We start from the raw sequence: 27,111 nt of genomic DNA, 5'->3' as shown, positions 1-27,111 counted from the left end.
AAATTACGATTCTTGTTCGCATTGTAATTGAAAAAAGTAGTTTAATTGAGTTGATAAAATAGTGCTTCGTCACTTTCTTGTGGTGCCATACAAAATATATGGGAGAGTTTTAAAAAGTACGTCAATTGATTGGTGGTGTCAACATGTCTATTGGCCAAGTTCTTCTTCTTTTCGTGTCGAAAACAACCCTACACAGTGTCAGCCCAAAACTCCGCCACAAGAGTGGCGTTGTCAGTTGGCGTTGGCCAAGTAATGGTGTTCGATTACTTTCTCCGGGTTACACGCTCGCGCTACAGCACGTGGCCGACGCCTGCCGGGATAAGGACAAGCCGAGCCAGCCGGCCGAGGCTTGAGTGCACAAACCACAATGGAGTACACTATGCGGGAAATGAGGGTTTTCGCGTATGAAAGATCCGCTAGATGGCGGGACGTGGACGTGGGGTCCGACTGCTGCGTGATTGGTGGATTTTGACATATTATCTGTCAATGTCATGTCATAAATAACCAATCATACAGCATTTGGACCTCGCGTCTACGTATTGCCATCTGGCGGATTTTTCATATGCGAAAACCCTCATTGGCCAATAGTGTGAACACCATTTCGATTACTTTCTTCTTCCCCCACCCGGGCGTCGCCTATACTTCGGTGTGCGGGCTAGCGCTTCGACTTGGTCAATTTCCCGCATAGTGTACTTACCTTTTTCCCATTTGCCCCACTGGGGGCAACTGGGAATAAATTTACAAAAATGTCTCTTACCAAATAGATGTTATGACCAAATAGATGTTATGAAAACAGTATGAAAATCTATTTAGAAGTATTTGCATTTATAACGCTGTTTTTAGTTGGGAGGACATTTTTATAAATAAATCGTCGGTTTCCCCCAGTCAGGCGACTGTTGTGGGGCCAACTGGGAATCCCAGCACGTTTAGTTAAAACGCTGTGGCATCTTAAGTAGAGGTAAGGTGCATTTATTTTATTATATTATTAGTATTTTACAACCAAAAATGTAGTGTGATTTATATGTGAATATCATAATAGTACAGAAACAATAAAAATAGCGGCTGATTGCTTACAACTACATAAAGATGTCACAGTGTTAAGTTTAATGTGTTGGAAACAGTATTTTTACGATCTTTTAAAACTCCTGCCAAGTTCCCTAGCGTTTATTGAACATCAGCAAGTAAATACAATAATTTTTGGAACTTGGAGTACTCTCTCTAGTGTGTTTTCTAAATTGGCCTGTATTTAAACAAATAAAACCTTTTAATTTAATTATGAATGTGAACGTGCAATAATGCGATTCCTGAACGGCCAATGTTTATCTCTTTTTACAAACAAAATGAAACAATTTCGCAATCCAAATAACGTAGTTTACTAAAATTATTTTAGAATCAAAGGAGCTTTGGTAAACGTAAATCATTTTCGTAGTTTGTTAATGTTTGTTGTTATAAATGCACATTTCTGAATAAAATTATTTAAATTAAAGCCTTCGTTTCAATAACTAAATCGCAAATGGTTTGGGTATCCCTAATAGAAAATGATAAAAACCTCTGGAAGCAATAATTGTATAGATTTATATTTATAATAGTTGACATACTAAATATACATACTTAACATAAATTATTAGAATTATTTAAGTACTAACCTAGTTAAGTTATAATTGAATAAAGAAGCGAGATGCAGTTAGTGGGCGAGGGTGACGGACGGGTGACACACACGGGCAAATGAAACACCGATGCTTATTGACCTAAAAATGAAGAAACATTTATTTTCAGTATGTCTTTTGTAAAATTTAATAACAGAATGAATCAAATGTGGTAAGAGAATAACAGAGCGGATTACTTTCCATTTCGATAGAATTAGTTTCACCAACAATAGAAATATAATATTTATCAAGTCATTTACAGATACAATAATGCAGTACCGATAAATCTAATTTATTCGTTTACTGAGTTAGTTCGATTTAAACATTTATTATGACCATTAATGTACAGCCGGCGGCGGGANGCGGCGAACCGCCGCATCACTTACGGGACAGTATATTTTTTTTGGGATTTTTTAAATTTTTAATCTTCACGTACTTTATAAATATCTCATACTTGAAAAAAATTTACATTAAAATGTATCGGAAAGGTGCGGGCCGTGCCGCATGCAAGGGGCGCCCACACACACACACACGCTCGCGGCGACAGAACATCACTTTGCGACGCACACCTATTCGTTCCCTTTGTACCGCTACAGTTAAAATTTTTCTTACATAGTAAAATTAACGGAATACTTTAAAATCTAAATAAAAATGAGAGGCGGAGGTCGCGGTCCGAGCCGCGCCGCCCCCCCAACCGAACGATGACAGAATATCGCAAACACTAGAGAAATGCAGGTCCAATACGATGGTAATATTGTGTGTCATGAAACAAAATGTATATTTAAATTCTCTGCTTTTTACACACACACTAGCCGGCGGCTCACTTCGACGTCATCATGGTGACGAATTCTGAAACAGAAGAGAGCACGGGTCAGTGCTGCGGCGAGCGGGCGGCGGCCACTGTTAACACAACTAGAGCACGACAAGATCCGACAGAATAGAGATGCATTAATAAATATAATAACCGCTATTAGACAGATGACCACTATGTTTATTGACAAAACAAATAAATTCAGAGGAACACCAAACACATGCCCTCGCAAATAACAACGAAAATATACAAAGCGCAAGGCATGTACTTGATGGAAACGACGAACAACATAAATAAACCGTAAGAAATGTACCTCGTCATGCCACTACAAGGGGATTATGTGAAATACCACCCTCCGGATGTTGGCAAATTAGTAAAAATCAGTGACAATGATAATGTAGCAGTGCTGTGTGTCGCGGAAGTGGTTGCTGCTCGTGGGCGCAGGTGGTATTTCCAAAACTAACAAACATTAGACACATGCACCAATCTACAGGACGCGCCCTGCCGAGCGGACGAGTGCAGCCTTGTCCTACAGACAACGCTGCACGCGAGCCGTCCCAGTGAGTGACAGAGACACAACTGAAGTCAAGTGTGAGATCCCAACGAGAGTGAGCGGGACGCGGGAGGGGAGCTAACATATCAGGAGGAACAGTTAATAACGAGCAGCAAACCATTCAGATAACACTGGCAAGTACCTAGGCTCGCACCGGACTCGACGGAGGCGTAGGGCTCATTGCTACACACTACCAGGGGAAATCGTTTCGAGATCACAGCGTTATCGTAGAGTCTTTTCTTATGGTTAGTTACGAGACTAGGGTCCCGGCAGTGCTAACGACTGCCGTCGCCGCGGTTGAATATGATTTGGGCGAGTGCATGGAAGTCTGCAAGAGAGAACGCTGGTCGGGTGATACAGTACACATTCCGCCTTACCCGTACATGCAATCGTATTCTCGCGACAGGGCTTTACACGCGACTTTACAGCGACTGAGTGTACGGGTAAGCATACAGGATCTCGTCGTCATATCGCTCACGGGAAGCTTAAAACGGTATCAAACTGTCTTCGAAGACGATCATTTGCTTAAGAGTTTTAGTGAACAGTAGATACTTTATCAGACTGATCCTGATTGAATACCAATTTGAACCGTCAAGCGGCCACGTGGACGACACGACGAGGAGTAGGTAGCGTGAAGGGCGGTGATCTGGGCCGCGTGGGCAAGCGGGCCACGCACCAAGCGGTTCAATTCTACCTCGACACTGACTAAGTTACTGGTACAATTAAATGATAATTCAACGATGTCAACGGCACATTCTACTTCTGGTAAATTCGATCTCAAAACATTACAGTTAACTACTTCTGCAAGCTTGTAGTCATGTTGATTTTATCTAAAGATTTTACGGATGATGATGATGTACAGTACTTGGTTGTAAAATCAGAAATGCCTTTGTATGATCGCGAAGAATCCGAATTCATAAATCACGCGTAAGATAAACACTGTAACTGCGCTAGTGTTGACGGTGAAAAAAACCATCGTGAATCTTGTGGACGCAAGCAACACCCAACCGTGTTAGTGTACTGCGGCGGCATGCTGTGTTACGAACTTGTCATTCTAGAGGGTGGTACATCAGGGGAGAGCATTCTTTGGTAAATAATACAGCGAGACAACGTATACATAACGAATAAAAATACTCTACTTTGATTTTCACACAAAAATCACAAAATACACTCGACAAAATGTGAACTTGTTGAATCGGTGACAAAAATTGTTTGAAAACTAAATTGTATCGCAAAGAGCCGTTCGAATGGGAAATGTAAATACACAACCGCCGCGATTGTCCACGTCGAGTGTTTGCAAACATCTGCAGGAGCAATCGCACTGCACTGCGTGCAAAGTGAGCCCCGAACGAATCCAACGCGGAACTAATCCAAGCCATTATAGAAATCAGAGAAGCGTTCATAAATGGTGGCTACATGTATGCATTCCGAATATGATTGAATTTATAACAAAACCGTTATAGAAACGCTTCTCTCATTCCTCAAGAGCTTATAATATCAGCTGGGTTACCCCCTAATAAATCATTGTCCGTATTTTCGGATATTTTCATCCATCTCACTTTTGACAACAACAGATAATATTATTATGTATACGGCAATAGCTTTAGGGAGTAGCCCTACTGACATGATCGTCATTTCTTCAATAAAACGTGATTCTATGATTGGGTATCATTTTATACAACTCCGAATCTTATTTTTGGCGTCTCTTTTCTAAATTGTTCCGCGAAAAAACTTTAAATTATGTATAGCCTAGCGGTACCTAACTCTTATTCCAGTCTGATTGAGTAGTGAGAACATCTAGTCCATTAAGCAGTCAATATATTTATGCATTACTCGGATGAATGAACTTGCACAATGCTCACAAACTCACTACTCTGGAGTACCTTTTCTGATTGACTGACGCATTGAAAGGTGCAGAGTTAATTCAACCGTGCAACTGTGCACACTAAGGTCCGGTTTCCACCAAAGCGGTGAGGCGAGGAGATGTGTTGAATAGCCAATGAGCTTTCGTTGTATATCTCTGAACAGTAACAAACACATCTCCTTTCCTCTGCTTTGGTAGAAACCGGGTCTAAGGGCCCCGGCAGACGCTATGCGGGCCACACGAGCCGCCACAAGCCACAAGCGGTGCACACTCACCCTCGTAATTGACTTGTCCGTCGCCGTCGATGTCTGCCTCGCGGATCATCTCGTCGACTTCCTCGTCGGTGAGCTTCTCGCCGAGGTTGGTCATGACGTGGCGCAGTTCGGCGGCCGATATGAACCCGTTACCGTCCTTGTCGAACACGCGGAAGGCCTCGCGGATCTCCTCCTCGCTGTCGGTGTCCTTCATCTTGCGCGCCATCATCGTGAGGAACTCGGGGAAGTCTATCGTGCCGTTGCCTGGAAAACGATGTTGAGGTTTTAGGCGGATCTGGAATTTGATTCTATCGACCAGATAGTAGAACTAAAGCACGGTCCGTGAGCACGTAGAATTTTGTCCAATGACCCCAAGCTACCCATCCTTATCGCTCGCGTGTAATTATATTGCTGTCGCGACTGTACGACGGGCGCCCGCAGTGAGTGTGCGAGCGCGACAGCAACATAATTACGCGCGAGCGATAAGGATGGGTAGCTTGGGGTCATTGGACAAAATTCTACGGGTTCACAGACCAGACTCTAAAGACTAACTCATACAATGAATTATGCGCTTGTTGACCTATATTTTTGTCGAACAATAATTCGAGTCAAAACGACGTTAAAACCAAACGTGTGACATGATCAAATATTAATTGGATTGAAATATTCAAATGATATGTAGGTAAAGTCACGTCTAAAGTTAGGTTTTGCCGTTTGTCAGACACGGGAAAATTCGTAAATTATTTGTTTGTTGAATGTTGGAGAGGAAAACACATGGAATTCTGATAGGTACTAAAATAACTACCATATCGATAAGTTTAAACCATATAATTATACTTTTATTGTAACTATACCAGAACAATAATGATTGGTTCAAAAGGTTCTAAAAGTCAGTATGGAGAGCAATGAAACCCCAACCTTGTTTTTTTGCTACTTTTATCGAATAGTTTATGATTCAGGCATCATCAATCAATATACGTCTTCATCCTAAAAGATTTATAGAGCGAATGAGAAAACATAATGAAGGCGTATGATTGCAACGACCCATCAAAGTCCCATAAAATATACGGCAGTTAATCTACGAGCAGGTTTGTTTTGTTAGTCGATAAATATAAGGTTCTGAGAACCACTCAAGACAATGCCATGACGTCATGTGCTCTTAAAGTAAACCGATGCAGCTTGATCATCTCAGCTATGTTTGAAACATATTTTTGGTGTGTTGTTGGATCATACTGGGATTTTCGTTTTGTGTAAATGAAAACTTGAAGTATTTAGGAGGTGTAAAGTGCAGGAAACTAGTGTAACGAGGTGACACGACGACTTTCATCGGGATATAAACACGTCGCCATATTATTATATTCTGCTAGTCGCGCTTATGGACTGGTAATAACGGTGTTGACAGAACGGGCGTTAGCTCTTGCTCATTTTGACACAGCTATAAAAAATATAGCACTAGGCATGATCATACACGAGTGACGCAAGGCAAACATTGTGATTCGGATATGTTTTAACGAGTACACGTTTGTCATGTTTTATGTCCGTCGTAAAACCCTATCGTGTGCGTGGACTGATTGCCAATGAAAAAAGGTTACAAACAATGCTATGACTATACGTTCATGTATCTTATTAGCAATATTCGCAATCGGTACGCCCCATATCGTCCGATTGAATAAAAATAAATGGTATGATGAGCCACGACGAGGCTATGCGATAAATTCGAGCATCACCGGCCGTGCACTGAGAGGGTGAACGTTCCTCGCGAGTCGTTGCAAAAATAAGTGCGGGTTAAGTTTGGCCGTCTAAATCTGGTGCAACCTTTGCGAGGTGGTTCGCGGGCTATTTATAGAGCGGCGGGCTTTGAGAATGCAGGCCGCCGGCCTAGCCTAGCACCTGGACGCGGCAATGCGATGGTATCTGTGCTCGTGGCACCGCCAATTGCCGCGGCTAACTGTTCCATCGTGATAGGAAGTACGATAGCACATTGCAAATTAGCAAGTTACTTCGTCATTGATGCTTAATTGCCAGTTGCAAGAATACTGTCGAGGATACTGTAAAATCATCTAAGTAAGAGGCTTACGCAATGCTATAATAATGCTGGTGAAACGTAGACAACAACCATGGTGGTGCTGAATGAGAGTCATAACTAATAGATTTGTCGTTTCTATGAATCGCGTCAAAATTACTCTGCTCAAGCATGCAGACTCGTGCGTGGAGCAACAATGGAGGTTCTCCTTGAACTCGACTGTTTGTTGTTTCTGGCCGTCTGCTCGCAGCGCTCCGTCGTGAGACAAAAGGATGCGAGCACATGTCAACGAACAATATCAATCATAGTTGCTTGTTTAATTGGCGGAATATTGAGCGACTGAGCATTGAAAAGCTGTCGAGACTGTCGGCGAGCAATTGATTTAAACGAGCTGTTTTCTTAATTGTTAATATTTAATCAGTATCATTTAGTTTGGTCTTTTGTAGAAATCTATATTACCGGCTTTTGTGCAAAAAATATTTTTTAAATTGTTTCTATCCTAAAAGACATAACCCACCTATATGGTCTTTTCAAAGTTCTTATTGTATTTTAATTTGTCTGTTTTAACACGAATCGATGTGTAATAAATTCCTCGAACCGACGCAAGTACAGATATCGATTTACAATTCAATTAGTACCTATTATTAGTACAGTTTTAGTTATACGATATTTCAGAGAATCTAGCGATAAATAACGATTATCTTGATTATGTATGTGTAAGGTATTGAATTAATATTGCTTGTTTAATTTTCAAGGGTATAAAATCAATCCAAAATGAAGGCAACTCGGGTGTTACATTATCTACTAATTTAAGAGGGAAAGTGAGTTTAGTAGAAAGATACAAAGCATTGCCAACATTTTTCGTTAGGCGCAAGTCCCTTTAGTTAGCCCGCGGCTTAGATGCGGTCGCTTCGCACACTTCGCACTCATCCCAGGCTGGGTTTCATGCGACAGACGATCCGGCTCGGCTCGTAACCGGAGCCAGCAGGACGACCGGATCGATACGCTGATGTTGCCAAGTACTTGGCACGCCTCTCGCCGCAACCCAGGAACTATTATATTTCAGACGCCATGCGATTTCATCGGGACATTCTTGTCCGATTATTGAGATACTACGACCGCAATATTATTACTCACACTCTAGCTTTATACTCAAGTGTTTACGAGCAAAGAATTTATATTATCTAGTTTTTACACGTAACCATGTTTATCTGTTATTGATTGATATGGTAGTAATGATGATAAATCGTCGATACCGTTGGGAAGTCGACCGGAATCGCAATCAAACGTGCGCGCTGCAATCAAGTAGCCAATCTGCGGACATTTGTGTAAACATGCAACGATTTCAGGGAAAATTCGATTTTAGATTGGCGAGTTATGGGTCTATAGTGTACACCCACGGGATTTATCCCAGCTAAAACCGGAGATGAACGCAGCCGGCCATTGTCTTATCGGATGGAAATATACATAATTCAACGGCAATTTACAAGGACATCCGTGGCCAAAGGCTTGTTTACGCTAACGATATCACATCGTGTGGCTCAATGGTTTATTATAATAAGGAATTTCCTGCATAACAACATTGTTGTCATATTTTTTATAATTAAATAATAATTAGGTTGAACACACCACCCATGTATTGAAAGTTTCAATTTGAGTATTATCATACATAATGTATTTTTGGTAAATGATCTTTTAGGATGCTCCTGGTTTTACATCGATAAAAGTAGCCGTTTCTGTAAACACAAAGTACTAATTTTCGTTATGTAAATCGTAAGTCAATAGTCTGTCACTGTGATGCTCAAGGCAGCAGTGAATTTGGGCGTTGCTAATGTAATACAATTGTCGCGAAGACTTACAAGCGGCAAGGACACGTGACTCAACATGGCGTCAGCAATGTTTAGCGGCCCGATACATGCCTTATTTGATGCGTGATAAATAATTACCCACTTCTCGAGTCACGCAAGTATTCGATCATACTTGCTAAAATAAAGAGAATTAATCCCACAGAAAAAGTTCAACTAGGATGATTGATGATACATCTGGCCAAACGGACGCCCATAAATTTTAAACAACAATAGAATTGGCGAGAGAAACACGCGGAAGAAGCTGCAATCTCGCGTACTGCAGAGCAACCGCAACGCTCTCGAAAGGGGTTATTGCACGCATATTATGTGGATATTTGGGTAGTTTATTCGAGGTAAGACTGCACTAAAACAAAACAGCATCGCGCGTAATTTCAGGTGGCATAACACAGAGGGCGTTTTCGTGTAAACACTCCAAAACTTAGGGCGATGCTCTGTCATGGATACATGCGCGCTTTAGCTAATAAATTGCGACAAACATACTGGCAAGAAGCCAGAGGAATATGCAAATTCATTTGCAATCTACTGCGATTCCAGACGAGTCTTTTGCATTTGGTTACGTTCCTTGTCAGCACCATTTACCGACGACTAGAATTACCAAGCTGCATTCCGTTCGGTTCCCGCGACCGCGCGCTGCACTTTCGCAGAATCCTCTATTTCGAGCTCAAGTCCCGATTAGCATACGCTCGTAATGAAACAGATTAGCTTCTAAATAGAACAGGGAACTGATTCGGCGAGTGATTCACAATCAGAAAGGGCAGGGGAACAATTAGGACAACAATGGGTCAGCTATGTACGGGGGCGGGAGCGGCGGGCCGCTGCTCGCGGTTGGCGGCCGACCAATACAAAAGGGGCGATTCAATACNTTAAATAACGCGATGTAATCCTTTCATAGGAAATCCCGATGCAACGTTTTCAAGTGGCGTCTGGAACTATAAACGGTAGTCGATACTCATTCAAGTCTCACAACATAGTTTCAAAACAGTACTTACTTCGGCAAGAACAAGTTTTTTGATAGCTAACCAGTTGGAGAAACGATTGATTCATCGGGCTAAGCTTTAATCAGGCCTCAAGAATGTCACGAGTCTACCCATTGAGGCCCGTCGCCGCCCGCCACATTCAATTTCGGGTTTCATACATTATCCGCCATTTTGGCTGATTAGTAACAGACAGTAATTTGCTCGACACAAACCAGAAGCGTTTTGCTGAAATTCCTTCGGCTCAGGACAGTGAATTATTCAGCTACCATTAGGCTGAAGGGCGATAAAATGATATACCGGCTTGTTAGAGCAGCAGGTAAACAAATGAGGATACCTATGTGAGGAAAGGACTAATTGGTGATACCGAAAATAAAGGCACAAGAGTACGAGGAAAATAAATGTCAGCTCGTAGCGTAGATGCCTGTGAAGGACAATATACGGCTGCGCACGGGCGCTACATAGTAATGGGACGAGAAAGGTCAGGCGTTGATGTATTACCTCCATAAATTTTTTGCTTATAATTCCAGCTCTTAGTGGCTTATTTACTGGGAATTTTGTTCCATTTGTGCCGCTAATGCCGCTATGCGCTAGTATGGTTTTAAAATTCAAACTATGGTAATAATTAACGCAATTAGTGTAGCTAGCTAGACTATTCGTTATTTAGTATGCCTCATGCTTCCGTTCAAATCTCTAGTGACATCACCTCAAAGGCCACACCTCATAGGAACCTATTGCTCGATTAATCAACGTTATTACTGTGAGCTTACTGTATTGTTTGTTATTGAGTCATAAATTCATAATCTTACTCAGACATTTAATGGAGACGAATTCTTAAACAGTCTTCTTACTGTATCTATTGTTTTTATACTATAGGATAACTTTTATAACGTTAAAATTGCATTGAATACATTGGACAACCTTGAAAATTTTACAATATAAAAAAAGTATAATGGTCATCCGATCGCAAGCCAGCTATCGGTTCCAAGTCGATCGATGGCGGGTTTCTTGACCGGCCTGTAACCTATTTTTATTGTGATCCCGGATTAGACGCGTAAACAGGCGCATGCGTCGTGTGAACTACTCTCCTGCGATAAATCATAAGTCTCGATGTCGATCAACGCTGCACCGCACCGCCACTGATTGCCTTTAAATGCAGGTCACTAGATCGATTGACGTTGAACTGATTTGATTCAATGAGGACTACATTTTGCTTAGATCAATCAATGGTTGTTTACTCGTACGCACGTAGAGGCCTTCATTCGAAGTCTTGAACTTGCCTTGCTCATCTATATTCTTATCGGATCGTAATTGAGGCATACAAATCGTGTTATTTAAGGCTAGAGGCTGAATAGGGTCAATCGAAGCGGGAGACGCGGATTGTCCGCGGCGACACAATCGCGCTAATTGGTCGTTCGCCTCCGCGCTAATAGTTTATCTGACGCCGGCTGAATGCTCTACGGGTGCGAAGCCCACCTGGGAGGCGCATTTGCATAATGACTGCCGGCGATTGCGATTTGAAAAGCTTTAGTCGTAAATCTGATCCGCTCGTCGATGAAAAGCCGTTGCAAATAACTTGGATTACTCGGGAGAGAGAATTATTTTTCAGTCTAGCATCGGGTGGGCTGCGCGCCCGATCCCCCGCGACACGTGTCCGTATTGATCGCGCCTCCCCCCGTCAGCTGACGACATAGCTCGGATAGCACTTCTCAAATTTTATGCGGCCCCGGAGTGAAATTGACTGCATCAGCGCCGGTTCAGCGTGCTCTATCTCCTCATTAAAAGTTATTGACTGGAGACGATCTCGAAGCTCGCGGGAATTTCCCACTTCATTTTCATGCATGCCTTTTCTCGACTACCATTTTGTGATAATTTTATGATAGAAAGTAATGAGAAGAAACGAAACAGCGGAGCCAACTCTTGAATATAAATCGACGCTGTTCTATCGACGAGACACGAATAGGTACAATCTAATGATACAATCTCAGATTGATAACGGCCAGTGCTAGTTCCAAAGTTCTTCCGCTTGGATCACGGCAGCGGTCAGCTGTCGATGAGTCGTCAAGTAAAGCCGAGTTTAACGGTCGCCGGCATTGTTCCGCAAATAGCGTTGGTCGGCGCGCGCGCTGGTGAAGGCGCGAGTGAACGACTCCTTATCGCACGTCCATGACATCACCGCCCAAATCATGCCAACTATACGACTGTAAATTTAAATTAACAGACTTTTGTAGTGGTTTGCATAATAAATAGTGTATTATTAATTGATATATGTGTATGTATTGTTCTATTGTGTAGCCGTCACGTTACTGCGGAATTTATGATAAGTTGCATTTCCTCGTGAATGATACATGTTTCTGGCAACCGTCTCCTCAAGTCCGTTTCAGCATTATCGGTCTTTGGTTGCGTCGATCAGTTCAGCGATCCCGCACATAAAATTGCACTCGAAAAGACATAACTTTTGGGAATGCTCTAAAGCGGGGGTCAATGAAACTTGGCGATGCAACGGTGCCTCCGCGAATTCGGTCACTAGCGCCAGCGTCCACGGGTAAAAAACCCTCGAAAAGCTGCGACCGCACTTATGCCAATACGCTGGCACCGTTGTGTTCGTTACGACGAAAATAAATTGCCTGACGTAGTGTTGTCAAGCAAAGCTTTTTTATCACTTGTTCAAAGATACGAATACGACGGACGGCCAGAGTTTGTGTGTTGAATGCATGCATCACTTTTCGGGAGATGCGTTTGACATTGACCGTGTATTCAAATGGTATTAAAGTAAAGGTAACACAGCCAATTTTTGATTTCTTCAAATTGTAATATTCTACTCAAACACTTGAAACGATATTAAACAAACGTGGCAGGCCAGGGCATGCGTTCAATGAGGATCATTTCGATTTTTAGCTGTGAATGCAGATTTATAGGGCTAAGAAATCCTTAATACACAGTGCAAAAATTTTTGTTCTACGACAAAAATTGACGAAGTTATGGCCAAATTACTAAAAAAGTTCACTGACCGCCCGGCGCGGGGACGATGACGTCATTATATCCGATCCGAACGCTGCCGGCGTACTGCGTGGATAGAAAATATTTTTTTCTAGCCAAATTATCAGTTTTACAGAAAAACTTGTAATGACATTTATTCATCAGTGTGCATATAGTTCCAAAATACTGGACTGTCCTGTCGATGACATTGACAGTGGGGCGCCACCGTCAATACCGGATCGCTGGTTCAGATTTTTGCCATGTTGGAAACCATATAGTTGAACGATGGTAGCGCCCCCCTGTCATTGAGTTTGGTGGGACAGTTCAGCGTGGGTCATCTATACCATGAGTTTACGTTACGTGTGCTCGCTAGCGACTGCGTAAAAAAATGACACCTAATTGTATGACATATTGTGCAGCGCCCCTAGCGGCTACTTTCAAGAAACAAAATCTCCATAGAGATTTTTGACGTTTTCGCTAGCGAGCACACCTAACGTAAACTCATGGTAGGTACACTGAATAAAGTAAGCTATCGATAGGTAATTTTTAAAAATGGAAATTGTGANCCCAAAGGGCGATGAAGTACATTACGTACATGGTGGTAATTAACAAAATACTAAACCGACAGAGTAATGAATTTTAAAAACGTATTCGTTGACAATTATTACGTACAATGGAGATAAACTACCATCCCTTGAGTTAAATTTAGCTTATTCATTATTCATTATGTGCCTATAATGCCTAATGAATAAGCTAAATTTATCAACAAAACTGTTATAACCCTCTCTTAAATAATGTAATCTAACACAAAACGGACAAGACGTAACAAATCGCTGTATGTAACTACTAGTTGATTGAAAAAAAAATGGAACGATAATAACCGATTTAAAACCGAAAACCGGTTTTTTTTCTTGGAAACCGAAAAAAAAATCGGTTTTTGATAAACTTTCGGTTTTGCATACCCTAGTCACGCGGCCTTGCGTACGTTGACTTTTAGCGGCAAAAACGGCCTATGTTTGTTACTTAATATCTTCGTAAGTAATGGTCCGATTTGGATAATTCAAAAAGATATATCTTTCTTATGTCTTAAAGATTAACGTAGATACTAGTTTTATTGAATTTTCTACAACAGTACTGATCCTCATTGAATACTAAGAGTGCATAAATAATTTGATTCTCGTGTGTTGATAGCCTTGCGCTCGGTATCGGCGATGGTGGTTCTAGTATTCGCGTAGTAGATACATATTTGCCCGATTTGCCAAGAGCGAATGCAGCCGACTTGTAAACAATTTGGACTGGTAAGGAGGATCATTAAAATAATTACAGCGGCGGGCAGGCGATCGTTACAGATGGAAACTTGCCCAAAACAATATTTATTGTTTCTGATCTAATGAAATTGCACACTTAGAATAAATGTCGCGTTATAGACGTATTGAGCGTAATGGCCAAGTGGCAGTGAGTCTCGCAGAGCAATAGACCGCCGTATTGTATTGTTTGTTAGAGTTATGATCTTTTGGCAAATTACCGCCGTTTGTTCTTGTTTACCAGGTTCTAGAAATGACAGCAATTTAGCGCAGCTCACTGGAAATTGGATCCAGTCGAGTGACGCGTCATTGAAGCGAATCTAGAGTAAATTAAGACAGGTATTAACTTGAAAATGCTAGTTTTTTCAGAATCCTAATTGACTACGTGCGTAAGTCAATTAAGAGCAAAACAGTTGGAATAAATTGAAACTATCCGTCTGAATCTTAGACGGTCAAAAGTTTCCAAATCTCATTGTATTAGATCGTACTTTCTCACATGGCTAAGATTTCCGAAATATGCAGCATTTGGCAAGCGTAGTATGCCATCAAGATCTGCTACAAAGTAGCAAGCAATTTAGAATTAATATCTTTTAGTTCGAGAATCTCCGAGGTCACTTGATTTTGTATACGTGTTAATGAAGATCATTACTAGTGGGCACTGCGGAGAACCGTACATAATTTTCTTAGAAGTAGATAGTNTAGATAGCATCTTATGGCTTTAAGAATCACCCATTCGATTGGGGGTTATTGTGCGCTAAAGAGGCCTCTATGGCGGGCTAATATCTTTAACAATCGTAGCGGCAAGCTCCAGGATGGGTCTATCGGCGCGGTTTCCTGCCTGTGCCGACGAATTGATTCGCAGCGGTGCCGGATGCTCGCATTGTTATCCGCGATACAGTGCGCTAGCGGTCGGTACCAATGTCACTGTCACGCCAAATGATCCCATATTATTATCATGAACATGATTTTCAATTGATAACTGTTTACAAAATTCAGACAGATTTATTGTTATCATAATTATTTGTTTCAGAAATGAGGAGATCCGTAAACGAACTAAGTCGCTGACATAGCCCGGGATTAGCAAGCTAAAGTGGCAATGGGCAGGGCACATAGTACGCAGAACTGACGGCCGATTGGGCAGAAAGGTTCTGGAATGGAGGCCGCGTACCAGATAACGCAGCGTGAGACGTCCACCTACAAGGTGGACCGACGACATCGTAAAGGTAGCAGGAAAGCGCTGGACGCAGGCCGCTACCAATCGATCAACATGGAAAGCATTGGGGGAGGCCTATCAGCAGTGGACGTCCTATGGCTGAAATGATGATGAATCATTTGTTGTCTGACTTGTCTGATACCACTCAGTAGAAAATTTTGTTAATTTGGAACTACCTAGCCGTCGCAGTTTTAAACGTTCAAGCTGTTGCAATGTGCAATTGATTGTTTATTTGATGATACACACAACTTTCAACAAAAACATGCTATTTGTTATTCTTCGTTTGATTTCATTTTCAATACTCTAAAATTATTAATGTTGCAAGGTAATGTTGGCACATTGAATCTGGTTTCAATATAATTTCTAACGTGTTCTTTTGCACGCAGCCTGCCTACGTACTCGTGTGACATGTGAAAGCTGCGGTGAGAGCCGCCGCCATTGCGTAGCCAACCAAATTCATTAACGAGTTCAACGACTGTACTTACTCTTGCTTTGTATACCTTAAATGATAATTATGCTGAATAAAGACATTCTTATTCTTAACGACAATATCTTACATCTTTAGAAACAATGTCAGTGTACGATAAACCTCTTTGGTAAAAAAACTTAAGACCACTGTTATTCGTACTTCAATATTTGCTTCTAGTGTTTTCATACCAAGTCATTTACAAGAGTTGGATTCTGTAGGCGTCGAATATAGATAATTAAAATGCAGTTGGCTTAACAATGACACTTTGATTGTAATAAAATTGTCCTCTAAATAATCCTCCATAATTAGCACAATTTAAAATTGTTTCATCATCGTAATCAGGCTGACATTGACGCGAATATACCCTACAGCACAGGACGCAGCAAATCCGATACTTTAAGCCTCCTGACACCCGGCGCGCTGCGCATGAGATTATATTACGATTGCCGCAATTATTACGCTAATTGATACAGACAACTGCACCCATTTTGCATGTTGACATTTATGACAAACAATATACCAAAAGATATTCCTGTAGCGTAGATATGAAATCTAATTGCAAGTAGACCGCAGAAGTTTTAGCGAATGACTTCGAAGCTAAAAATTAGGGCAGTAGCGAATTTGTTAATCCGATAAACCCGACTTATCGATGTTCTGATACCGTCGAGCGCTTTAACAGTGGCATTAGTAAAGGTGAGGGTGATCGACACGGCTCGCGCTATTAATATTGCATCGCGGCGCGGATTGATAACGTAATGTCAGGGCCGGCGCCGGCGCGGGTAAATATAAGTTGTTGTAAACAAAACATTGACGTATTGCCGCCAACGAAACCGAAATAATTCGAGAGTACCTCCCCCACGCGCGTGACACACTACCCGGCAAGTTTCAGATATGTGTCAACTGTCAAGTCCGAGCACATTGATAGTGCTGGGATTACGACACGGGCACACGGCCCTGCAAGTCGTTTATGGAAATGATAATCAAGGCCACATTGCAGACTAGACTTACGAAATTTACAACTATGAAAACCCTTTTTGATGAAAGACAAACCATTTGTCACAGAAGCATTCTGGTCATATATGTATCTTATTGTTTAAAGATCCGAAGTTTGTTATTCGAATTAGTATACCAGATAAAAATCTTCAGGCGTTCAGTATTCTAGATTATGATGACTGCCGCTTGTGTCTGTCCTGAATACACAATGTGTCCAATTCCGGGAAGCTACGACCGTCCCAAAACTGACTAAATTCAGTTATTTTCCGCTATTGCGTGATTCAATTCTAAAATAGACAATGTTACAAGTATTGATCAAAATGGTTAATTGCTTTATTTATGACGGCAGTGTCTTGATTTACTGAACAATATCGGAATAGCGTTCGTTAAACGGCTAAAATATTAGACGTGGCGTCACAGTAGTAATTTGTTTTAAATATTGGTGAGAAGAAACCAAAGAATCTTAGTTTTGGCGAGCCCTAAAGTATGCCAAACAACTATAGGCAGGGCGATGAATGATTAATTGAAAGCTAACGACAGCGCTACATATTATCATTGTCGAATGATTTCTCTTCATTTGAAACGTAACTTCCGTTCTTAATATTTTGTTTAGTTAACATTTTCATCGTGTCGTGTCTACGTGTGTTAAGTTTTCAACTTCTATCGTCAATTAACTGATTTGAGGCACTGCTTCAACTTTGACATGTCCGTCATTAAAACCAGCCTAAATACTTAAGAGCGTTGTAGCAAAAAGTTGGCGTTCGAATTTTAGGTTTTTATTGCTTGACGTCGCGTAGTGAGTGCGCAAACTCCATTTATCTGTACAATTTCAACGCTGCGTCGACTAAACGATCTTAATCCGTAGTTGTATCGTACCTAAGACAGTACATCATACATAATAATAAAGAAATAATGTACAATTTACCTATTTGATTTTTTCAATCAAGTTACGTAATTAATGTATTTTTTACACTAGTAAATCCCGCGACAAGTTTTTAATCTTTAAATTGAGTAAAGTAATAAGTTGATGGGTTTGAAAGAATTCATGTTTTATTTTATTATTTTTACAGCATCAAAAGCTTGTTTATGAAAAATATTTACTATTTAAATTTTACTTTTGACTTTTTAGTTTTTATGATGCGGGATGGAAAAATTAAAATTTATTCTGATTTTGTGACGTTTCCGCACATAAATATGGAAAGGTTAAATAAATAGAATGAAATGTATGAAAACGAGCGTGCCATTTTTTAAACGTTATCTATAATATCTGTGTCCATCAAAGAGCCCGTAACTAAACATCGTAAGCGTCATTCAAATTATTATCTAAAAGTTAATAATAATAAATATTTAGTTTTTGTAAATCTAAACAAGTCAGGAAATTAAAGAGGTAAATACTGATATCATTGTGATTTTATAGAATTTATTATTATAAACCACGGTCGTATAATGCTAAAAAATCAGAGGTAACTTTAAGATTTTTATCCATAGAGCAAAATTTATCTAGTCGTGTTTTTAAACAGTTATCCCATTAGGTACACATGCGTTCTGTAATACAAACCCTTCAAAAACAATACTTGTCAAAAAACCAAGTCTCACTACTCAGTTGTTCTACGGTAAAAAGTTTTGAGATCCATGTAGGTAATACCAAGTCCAGTCCAGGAAATCATTAACGTTTTACATAAATATATTGACTTGGCCATCGCATGAAAACACGTGTAAATTAAATTATTTAGTGCGAAATGAAACCAAATTTTGCATGCCTGTGTAGACATGCAAAATTTTAGCTCAATGGGAAAACGGGAAGTAAGTAAATTTTAAGTTGCAAGATTTTACAACTCCAGATGTCAAAGAAAATAAAAGCTTGTAGATAGCTTTACAAAGAAAAGAAAGATTTATGAAGATAATAAAAAGTACTGTTTACATTTGTTAGGCCGTGTTGCACCGTCTTACTTTAACATTGACATCAAAATTTTGGATGTCAAAAATCTGGGGGCACGGCAGTGCTCCCGCCAAGTCGAGCGCGAAGCAAACACTGCCGTACCATCTTTACTGGAACCATTTCGCCGCATTTTCAGGCCTCTATTTGAGAACCTCTGGATAAGACCAGAACGCAGAATTTTTTGTCATCTAGTAACCTATAATCACATACTTAAAAACCAAAATTTCAAGTTTGTAGGTCATTTAGTTCCGAAGTTAAGCGCAAGCAAAGTTTCGCATTTACGACACTCACTCACTCACTCACTCACTGATGATCATCAAATCTGGGGGCACGGCAGTGCCCCCGCCAAATCGAGCGCGAAGCAAACACTGCCGTACCATCTTTACTGGAACCATTTCGCCGCATTTTCAGGCCTCTATTTGAGAACCTCTGGATAAGACCAGAACGCAGAATTTTTTGTCATCTAGTAACCTATAATCACATACTTAAAAACCAAAATTTCAAGTTTGTAGGTCATTTAGTTCCGAAGTTAAGCGCAAGCAAAGTTTCGCATTTACGACACTCACTCACTCACTCACTCACTCTGTTTTCTTGCAGTAATTTTCTCGAATTTTGACTATCTTAGACATGATAAAAATGCATTTTAATGAATTAAACATCAAAATTTTCTCAATACACTTTCTTCTTCAGGGTATGCTTATTCTAATGAATACATTCTATCTTCTTACTTAGAAATAAATTTGTTGTAATATTAGTTCAAAGTTGTGCCTTCGCGAGTTACCTGGAAATCGGGCTTTCGAAATTCGCTGTTTTCGTAGGCAAAAATCCAATTTGAACGAGATTTTGTCAATAGACATTCCGTAAAAACGTACGATAATTATGATGATATAAGTCAAAAGAAGCTATAACAATAAATTATATGACTAAAATCATTTCGAAATCTGCCAAATTCTCGATTTCTGCATGAAAAATGTGACAACGCTCTTAATTGCGACCTAGTCTTGCTCCAAATTGATCGATTGAAGTTTTTAGTGGGCCGACCAATTAACAGCGGCCATTTCGGGACATGTAATGACTTTAAAATTGTCTCCAAGTTTGAGTTCCGCCGTTTAAATTCTATTATGTCGTCGACGTACTACATCTTCAAACTTTTTTACTGCTGCGGGTGCTTGGAAAATTACTACTAAGACATTTGACTTTGGAAAAAAATACTTTATGAGCGTCATGAATAATAAAGTCCATTGCTTTTAATTATAACTATTTATTACTACTAATCAAGAAGATTTTTATTTATAGTTTTTTCTAAACATATCAGCATTTAGATGACACGGGTTCAAAGTATTCCTTCCAGAAAATCTGCGTTATCCCGTATAATATTGGCATATTCTTGGTCGAACACTAAGTTCTTTTTTTATGAGATCTAGAATACTAAGTAATTTGTCTATCTGAGTAAATAGTCTCGTGATAAACCGTTATCAGGGAGGCTCCTACATTCGGGTAAGCCTGCACAAATGTTGACTCGTCGAGTCACCGCTCGGTCTTCGTGTTTGTCTAATGTGTACGATGTTGTTGCCCCGTTATCGCTACGTGAGCACTTGTGCGCTTGCCTGGATTTTCAAAACACAAACTTTATGATATTTTTAAGCTGCATATTATGTTTTTAAGATTCCCGCTACGTGTCAATGAGCAAGTGACTCACTGGCCAAAAGATTTTTATTGCACTGTAATTATTTTAACAAAATAACGGGTTTTGTTTGAGCTCTTTAAGATTTTGATGCTTTTATTTTTTGCTTAAAGAATGCTTTCGAGACTTCACGTTTTGCGTTTTTGTGATAGCGCGAGATCTCGATAATAAAGTGGACACAGACAGTAGCTAGAGACGTCTTTTGCGTTTTTAATAAACAATGCTGCTGTGAGTAATTAACTATTGACACCGAATGAGACCATAGCAGCTAGGTACCATAATACCCAGGATTTAGTCAGTATCATTCTTGGAAAGTGGGGTAACATTAACTGATAAACTGTTAATAATGATTAAACGAATTAATCATAATGTAAAGAGCAATTAAACAATGAAACAATAGCCATAATGGTTCAACTCTGGAAAATACAATTTTGATCATGTTTTTATTTTAATTAGCTGTTTACATAATATGCAGCAAAACACGTGATACTATGTCAAGATAATAAGTGGCAATTACTTTTTATGTTAAAACAATAACTTTTGCTTTCAGTTCATTTAAACAGCAGCTAGGTAATAGTACTAAATTCTGATAAGACTTTGTTTTCTTTTGAAAAATGAAGTTGTGTATAGTAGAACTGTGAAAATAATATGTATTAGAAAACTATTCCAACTAGAAATTGAATTATTATTATCATTGAAATACAATTATAAAAAAGGCTTAGTTTTTTTAATTCATCGCTACGGATGGAATTTAGTTTCAATAGGCCTTTTTCTTTGCGTTTTTACGAGGAAAAGGCAATAACAATGTAGGCGTTAAGGACTCTCGATTATGAGAAACAATTTGTATTATTATAAGCATCGTCGGCGCTAAAATATCGGCCATAATAGAGCTGGACACGCGAGCAATCGGCTCCCACCGAACCATGGTCGATCGATTACAATGACGCAGTTTTTGCATCTCTACCACGAGTTTTCGCATCACGCGAGGACAGGCTTTTCTTTTATTTTTATGGTATTGAGAAAAAAGAGTGTGTTCATGACAGGAAAAACAATGTTGGCATGGTGGCGTTAATTGAAAGAGGTTGAGGATGTAGGGGCCATAACACGACCTACGTCTGGAGAAACTTTTAGAAATATGTAATGTAATTAATTCTAAACAAAGTAAGTTCTATATGCTGCTATACATTCAAAACGTATGAAGTTTTTAAGTATTAAATCCAATATTAAATGCCTTCGTGCGTGACTTATCGATTTCACTTAAAATCGATTCAAACAGTGCGAAAATTGCAATCAGTGGTCTACTACTAGAATAACAAAATGAACGGAAAATGAGACCGAATGGAAGGAACCTCATGGTGGACAATTGCTTATCACATCGACTGTAACTCAAGTAAAGGATAAGGTTTGTTTTTAAAGGTTCTAACTGCTGTTCCGAATTCCGATAACAATCAGTATGATAGATTTTAACTTAAGAGTTGGGAAATTGAAGAATTCTGGTTAACGAAAGGTCTTAAATTATGTGAATAGGTTAAAAGACATTAATTAGCTTTAATCTTCTATTGAGATTTTAATGTCATTTGTCGTTTAGATAAAGAACATGACTCATTGGATAGTTAGGATAGAATCGACAGCAACAGAAAAAGTAGGTAAACATGTTTTATTATAGGCAATTGGGCATAGAATCATCGGCATTTAGATACGTTATCAAAATTACAGGTTAATAGCTCGTTATCAATCACACAAAGATTGCATCATCACGTCGTTACATTTGCGGTTTTACAATTTTTGCAGATTGCGTTAAAATTGCATTGAACCAAAATTTTTTACGAAATCGCATTCAATAATAATTAACTGCCAATTAAGTATTGCAGAACAAAAAATAGCCATTTTATTAGAATACTAGTTACTGTACTGTCATTTAAGCAGACATCTTATCTGCAAGACTGGTATTTAAAAATCGACAAGACTTGATAGCCGGGGCTCGACAAAATTAAGGCGGCACGTGTACGGCTCATGGCATGAACATCAGTGCCGTCTTTAATTCACAACGCGAATGATAACAAAACGCTGATACTGATCACAAACCGATTTTAAATCCTACATAATTTGTTTACAATATTCTAATTCACCGGTTATAGATGTTTCACTCATTTTTAATGACATATTGATCAATTAACTGTAACTTCATGTTTCTAGTCAATATAATTATGTGAGATTTGTGATTTTAGATTACACATAGTTGACTTTTCAAACTGATAGCTAACCAAATGATCTAACGTGCGTAGTCGTCGAAGATTCCATCGACTGCTTTATCAACTTGGATATCATGTATTTATTCTAACATGTCGGTATAAAGATGAGCACTCACCGTCTGCGTCAACCTCGTTGATCATGTCTTGAAGCTCTGCTTCTGTGGGGTTCTGTCCTAGCGACCTCATGACGGTGCCGAGTTCTTTCGTCGTGATGGTGCCGTCGCCATCTTTGTCGAACAGTGAGAACGCCTCCTTGAACTCGGCGATCTGTTCTTCTGTCAGCTGATCCGCCTGGAATGCACAGATGGGACGTTAGAAGTTCGGTATAGTAAATAGGCCGATTCGAAGCTACATAGTTGGAAAAGTAACTGTATAATGATTTAGAAACTAATAGAACGGGACCTCATTCGACAAACTGACAAACAATAGCAAGTAGTTCTACATTCATCAACGCCCAAGAGACGTTAGAAACCGACAGTCCACGTGATCTATCGAACCAAATAATGCATGGAAAGTGAACAACGTCAGAAGAAGCCAAAGAAAGTCCGCGTAAGCAAGGCATAATAGGGTATTATGCTTTTGTAGATGAATAGTGGAAGAATAAAAGGCACGTACACTGGTCACGACCATCTTTGTGGAGTATTGGAGCTAGAAGAGCCTCAGACGACGGGCGCGCAATAATGTGCTTGCTATCAGGAGGGCGATAAGATTGCGCGCGATTATGTGTAATTACCGGTGTTTGGCCTTCCACGTCACACTGCGGTCTTTGCCGAGATATCGAGTTGCTGCATTACAATAAACTTATCAATTGATATTTTGCGATAATAACGACCGATATTTATTTAATAAGCCGCGCACACACACCTAATTATGTGTCAACTTTACAACATTTTATTTTATAGTGCTATCAAAGATAACCTTGAAATTTTGTTACTTTGTAAGACATAACACACTTTTTTTGTCAGTAATAGTATAGTATGACTATTGTTAGTTACTTAGTAAGTACAAAATTAACTATACAAAGTTAGTTTTTGATACAAATTGTGTACTGTGTGTTTTCTGTGAAATAACAATGCTTAAATAGAAAATATTCTAAACCACCATTCAAATACATACCTACTTTGACAACATGCCTACTATTACTATGAAAACCTGATAAAATTTAATTTTAGCGCTTGGTTCATATACCTACCTAATTTATTTTAAAATATGACATGAATAATTCAATTTACCCAACAATTTACCTCTAATGAGTTATCCTGCAAGATAAATAACACGGAATGTAACAAAAACTGGTGTTTAACAGTCTGTTATAATTAGCAGCTATAGCAATAATTAGGTATGAGAGAACCATTGTTTGCTGTGGTCATGTTAGGTATTCGATTTTATCAGTAGCAAACATTGTATAATTAGTTAGTTACAAGCTTATGAAGTTACTTCTAATTTATACTAGACTTCGTCCACTGATATTCCTGTGAAATTAAAGCTTACCTAGTCTATGACCATTAGGCAAGCTTTCTACTACAGGAAAAATAACTGGGTTGTTAAATTAGTTCATGAAATCATATCATTGGCCCATTTAACACTAGAGTACACGCGCGGCCTACTAGAGTAGACCAGGGTAACATTTTACGCTATAACTTTTTTAAAACTTGCGCCAGAGAGCTGGCATTCCAGGAAAGCCTCGTTTACTAAATTTGACAATAAGCCAGTAAAGCTTGAGTCACTAACGTCTGCTCACTTTTCTAAAATTGGCCGTCAAAACTGCGGGTCTACTCAAAAGCCCGAAATCACTCAACAAAAAAAAAATGGAAGACTTGCAAAAAATGGATTTACCCCGTGTACCAGGCAGTAGAAAGGCTTGAATAGTATGACAGATAAAAAACAAATCATATTTTTTCAGTAATTTTATTTTTTGCTAACATGGATCTCAGAGTGCAATTTTGGTCCAAATAATTGACAAGTTCTTAATCTGTTTCTAATGTTTGATCCCAAATAATTATATAAAGAAACTTTGATTATAAAAGAAGTTTAATAAACACTTTTATCATTTACATAGTAATTTTATCCATAAATTGCTTACAAACTGATTTACAGTGATTTTAAATTGGCTTACCAGGGTAGGCCGCGCGTGTATTGATGTAAAAAAAGGGGCGCGTGTACTCTAGTGTTAATGTCCTGATGCAGTGGTAGGGTTAATACTGGGACGTGTAAAAGTGCTTTTTAAAAGCTTACTTGCATAAATAAATGAGTTTTATGAGTTTTGTTTTATAAATTACAATCCTAAAATCAAATCTGAAATAATAAATAAACTATCTACAAACTAGTTAAATTAAAATTGTTTAAAAAGTTTCATCAATAAATTTTATTCAATATCAAGAATGGTAAATATCAATTTGATAATAAAAATTTTCAAACTCATTCTTTGTTTATGTATTACCTACATGATATCCTACATTTGTGGTAGGTATTAGTGCATATGTACAGTTTATTTACTAAATACCTAACTAAGAATATCTAGTATTAACTTTATTTTGTATTTAGTATTAGAATTACCTACCTAAATAAATAAATAAATTTAGCTAAACCAAATTATTTCTACCAAAGATTAAATAAGACAATAGAAAACAACTGGGAATTCATTTCGAAGTGTAGCGTAACCCTAAAATAAAAACAAGGTCCTATTGACATTTAAACCTATCAAGTAATAAAGGAATTCATAATTCAATTTCTACTCACTATGATACAGAAACAAAAAAGATTTAATCTGTTTAGAATCCAATGATATCGTCCTAAATTGACCAAGGCATAACTCATTATACTTTGATCTTCAAACAATGTAAACAATTATTGAGGATAGATCTTTACAAAGATCGCTCACTTACACCTTTTAACTGTATTACAATCAAGAAGATATATGAAATTATGTTTATTTGCACAATCTCAGGTGCAATTACACGCAACTGTTCAAAGGAAAAATGTTTAGAGAATTTAAATCAGAAAACCTTACCATTGCTGCTAGCTTCCAATTAATAATACTTTAATATCTGTCTAATGAGACTAGACAACCATACATCAGTTCAGTACATTTTTCTGTGAGTCACAGGCACCAAATAAGAGAATACTGGTTCTCAGCAGACCAGTTTGCCTTGAATAGGAACACTCAGCAATGTGGAATAATAATTGAGAGAGCAGGGACTGAGATCGGCCAGGTGCGGACCCGACCGTATTTACATACCGTGGAGGTTGTCAACAAAAGGGCTCGCGAAGTAAATACGAGGGTTGCCGGCGCGCTCGCTCCCCTCGCATACCAGCTGCCACTTTACCGGTACCTTAGCGAACCGCGCAGCCTCTCAGGCCACCGAAGAAACCCAAAGGGACCCGTAGACCGAATTGCGTATGAAAATATCGGTTACGATGAGTCAACGGGCGTTTGACAGTTGCGCCCGGCGATCGATCCGCCGTCAACAGGGCGCGACGCGGCCCCAAACACAGACGATCGCACGAAACCACTTGTTTCCTATGCACAGCAGCCGAACGCCATTTTACAGCGTCATCGCCGCACCGGCTTCTGCCTCAGTAACGTCATTATTTTCACCGGCACCACCTACGAGCTATGGCGATGGACGTTTCTCGACCCTCTTTATCGCAAACTTCCAGGCTGTTATTACACATACGACATTCACGTCGATCACCCATTCCTTGAAATCCTTTCCTCATCCTGACTTCAGCTACGTCGCCGTTCCGCAATGCGGTAAAAAACGGCCATCACAATAATATAATGGAGGCCGTCATCACTATAAACACCGTTGCACCACATCCCCGAAATACGCCCAGGAAACGATAGAGGACAATCCCCTGAATACACTCCCGGCACCTTCCATCCGAAATAACACTCACCATTGTAGATTAACTTGGATTATCTGGAGCTACACTAAAAAAATCACAGACTACGCCGCAAAAGCGACCACACGAACCGACGGTTGAAACGATACTGCCGCCCTCACTCGCGCGAGCGGCCGCGCCGAGAAACTCGCGACCGCGATTCTCGTCGAGCTCGGCCGCGAACCGTGTTCCGAATCGTCTACTCGATTCACCGTATTTTCATATCCGTTTTCCGATTCCGAGTATCGCTTAGCACTGCGCTCGAGAAGTTCAGTTTTAAACGCGAATCTCTCGAACGTCGTAGTCCATGTCTCGGGACGCACGGCACGGGATTACATTTAATCCGCAAAGGATAGTGGGTTTTATATCGGGCGGGTGCGGCGGCGTGGACCGTCGGTCG

At 39.6% G+C, this 27,111-nt stretch overlaps 1 protein-coding gene across 2 annotated transcripts; it reads right to left on the bottom strand.

The window, feature by feature from the left end:
- Positions 1-1,739: 1,739 nt before the first annotated feature.
- On the bottom strand, positions 1,740-27,111 carry LOC114365489 (calmodulin). Of its 2 annotated transcripts, none has more exons than XM_028322074.1 (4): positions 23,442-23,548; positions 22,943-23,117; positions 5,150-5,392; positions 1,740-2,495 (listed from the first exon to the last, which is right to left on the bottom strand). In XM_028322074.1, exons 1-4 carry the CDS (start codon positions 23,454-23,456, stop codon positions 2,467-2,469), a joined length of 462 nt encoding a protein of 153 aa, XP_028177875.1. In that variant the 5' UTR covers positions 23,457-23,548; the 3' UTR covers positions 1,740-2,466. The 2 variants fall into 2 exon arrangements, with proteins under 2 accessions (XP_028177875.1, XP_028177876.1); XM_028322075.1 differs by lacking the exon at positions 23,442-23,548 and adding an exon at positions 26,727-27,111 and having other exon boundaries at positions 2,110-2,495.

This window comes from Ostrinia furnacalis, unplaced genomic scaffold, assembly GCF_004193835.3.
Source record: "Ostrinia furnacalis isolate ACB-3 unplaced genomic scaffold, ASM419383v2 OfSCF7592, whole genome shotgun sequence".
In the NCBI taxonomy this organism is placed as follows: Eukaryota; Metazoa; Arthropoda; class Insecta; order Lepidoptera; family Crambidae; genus Ostrinia; species Ostrinia furnacalis.
Note: the sequence above shows the minus strand (reverse complement) of the source record. Positions and strands in the feature narration are given on the sequence as shown.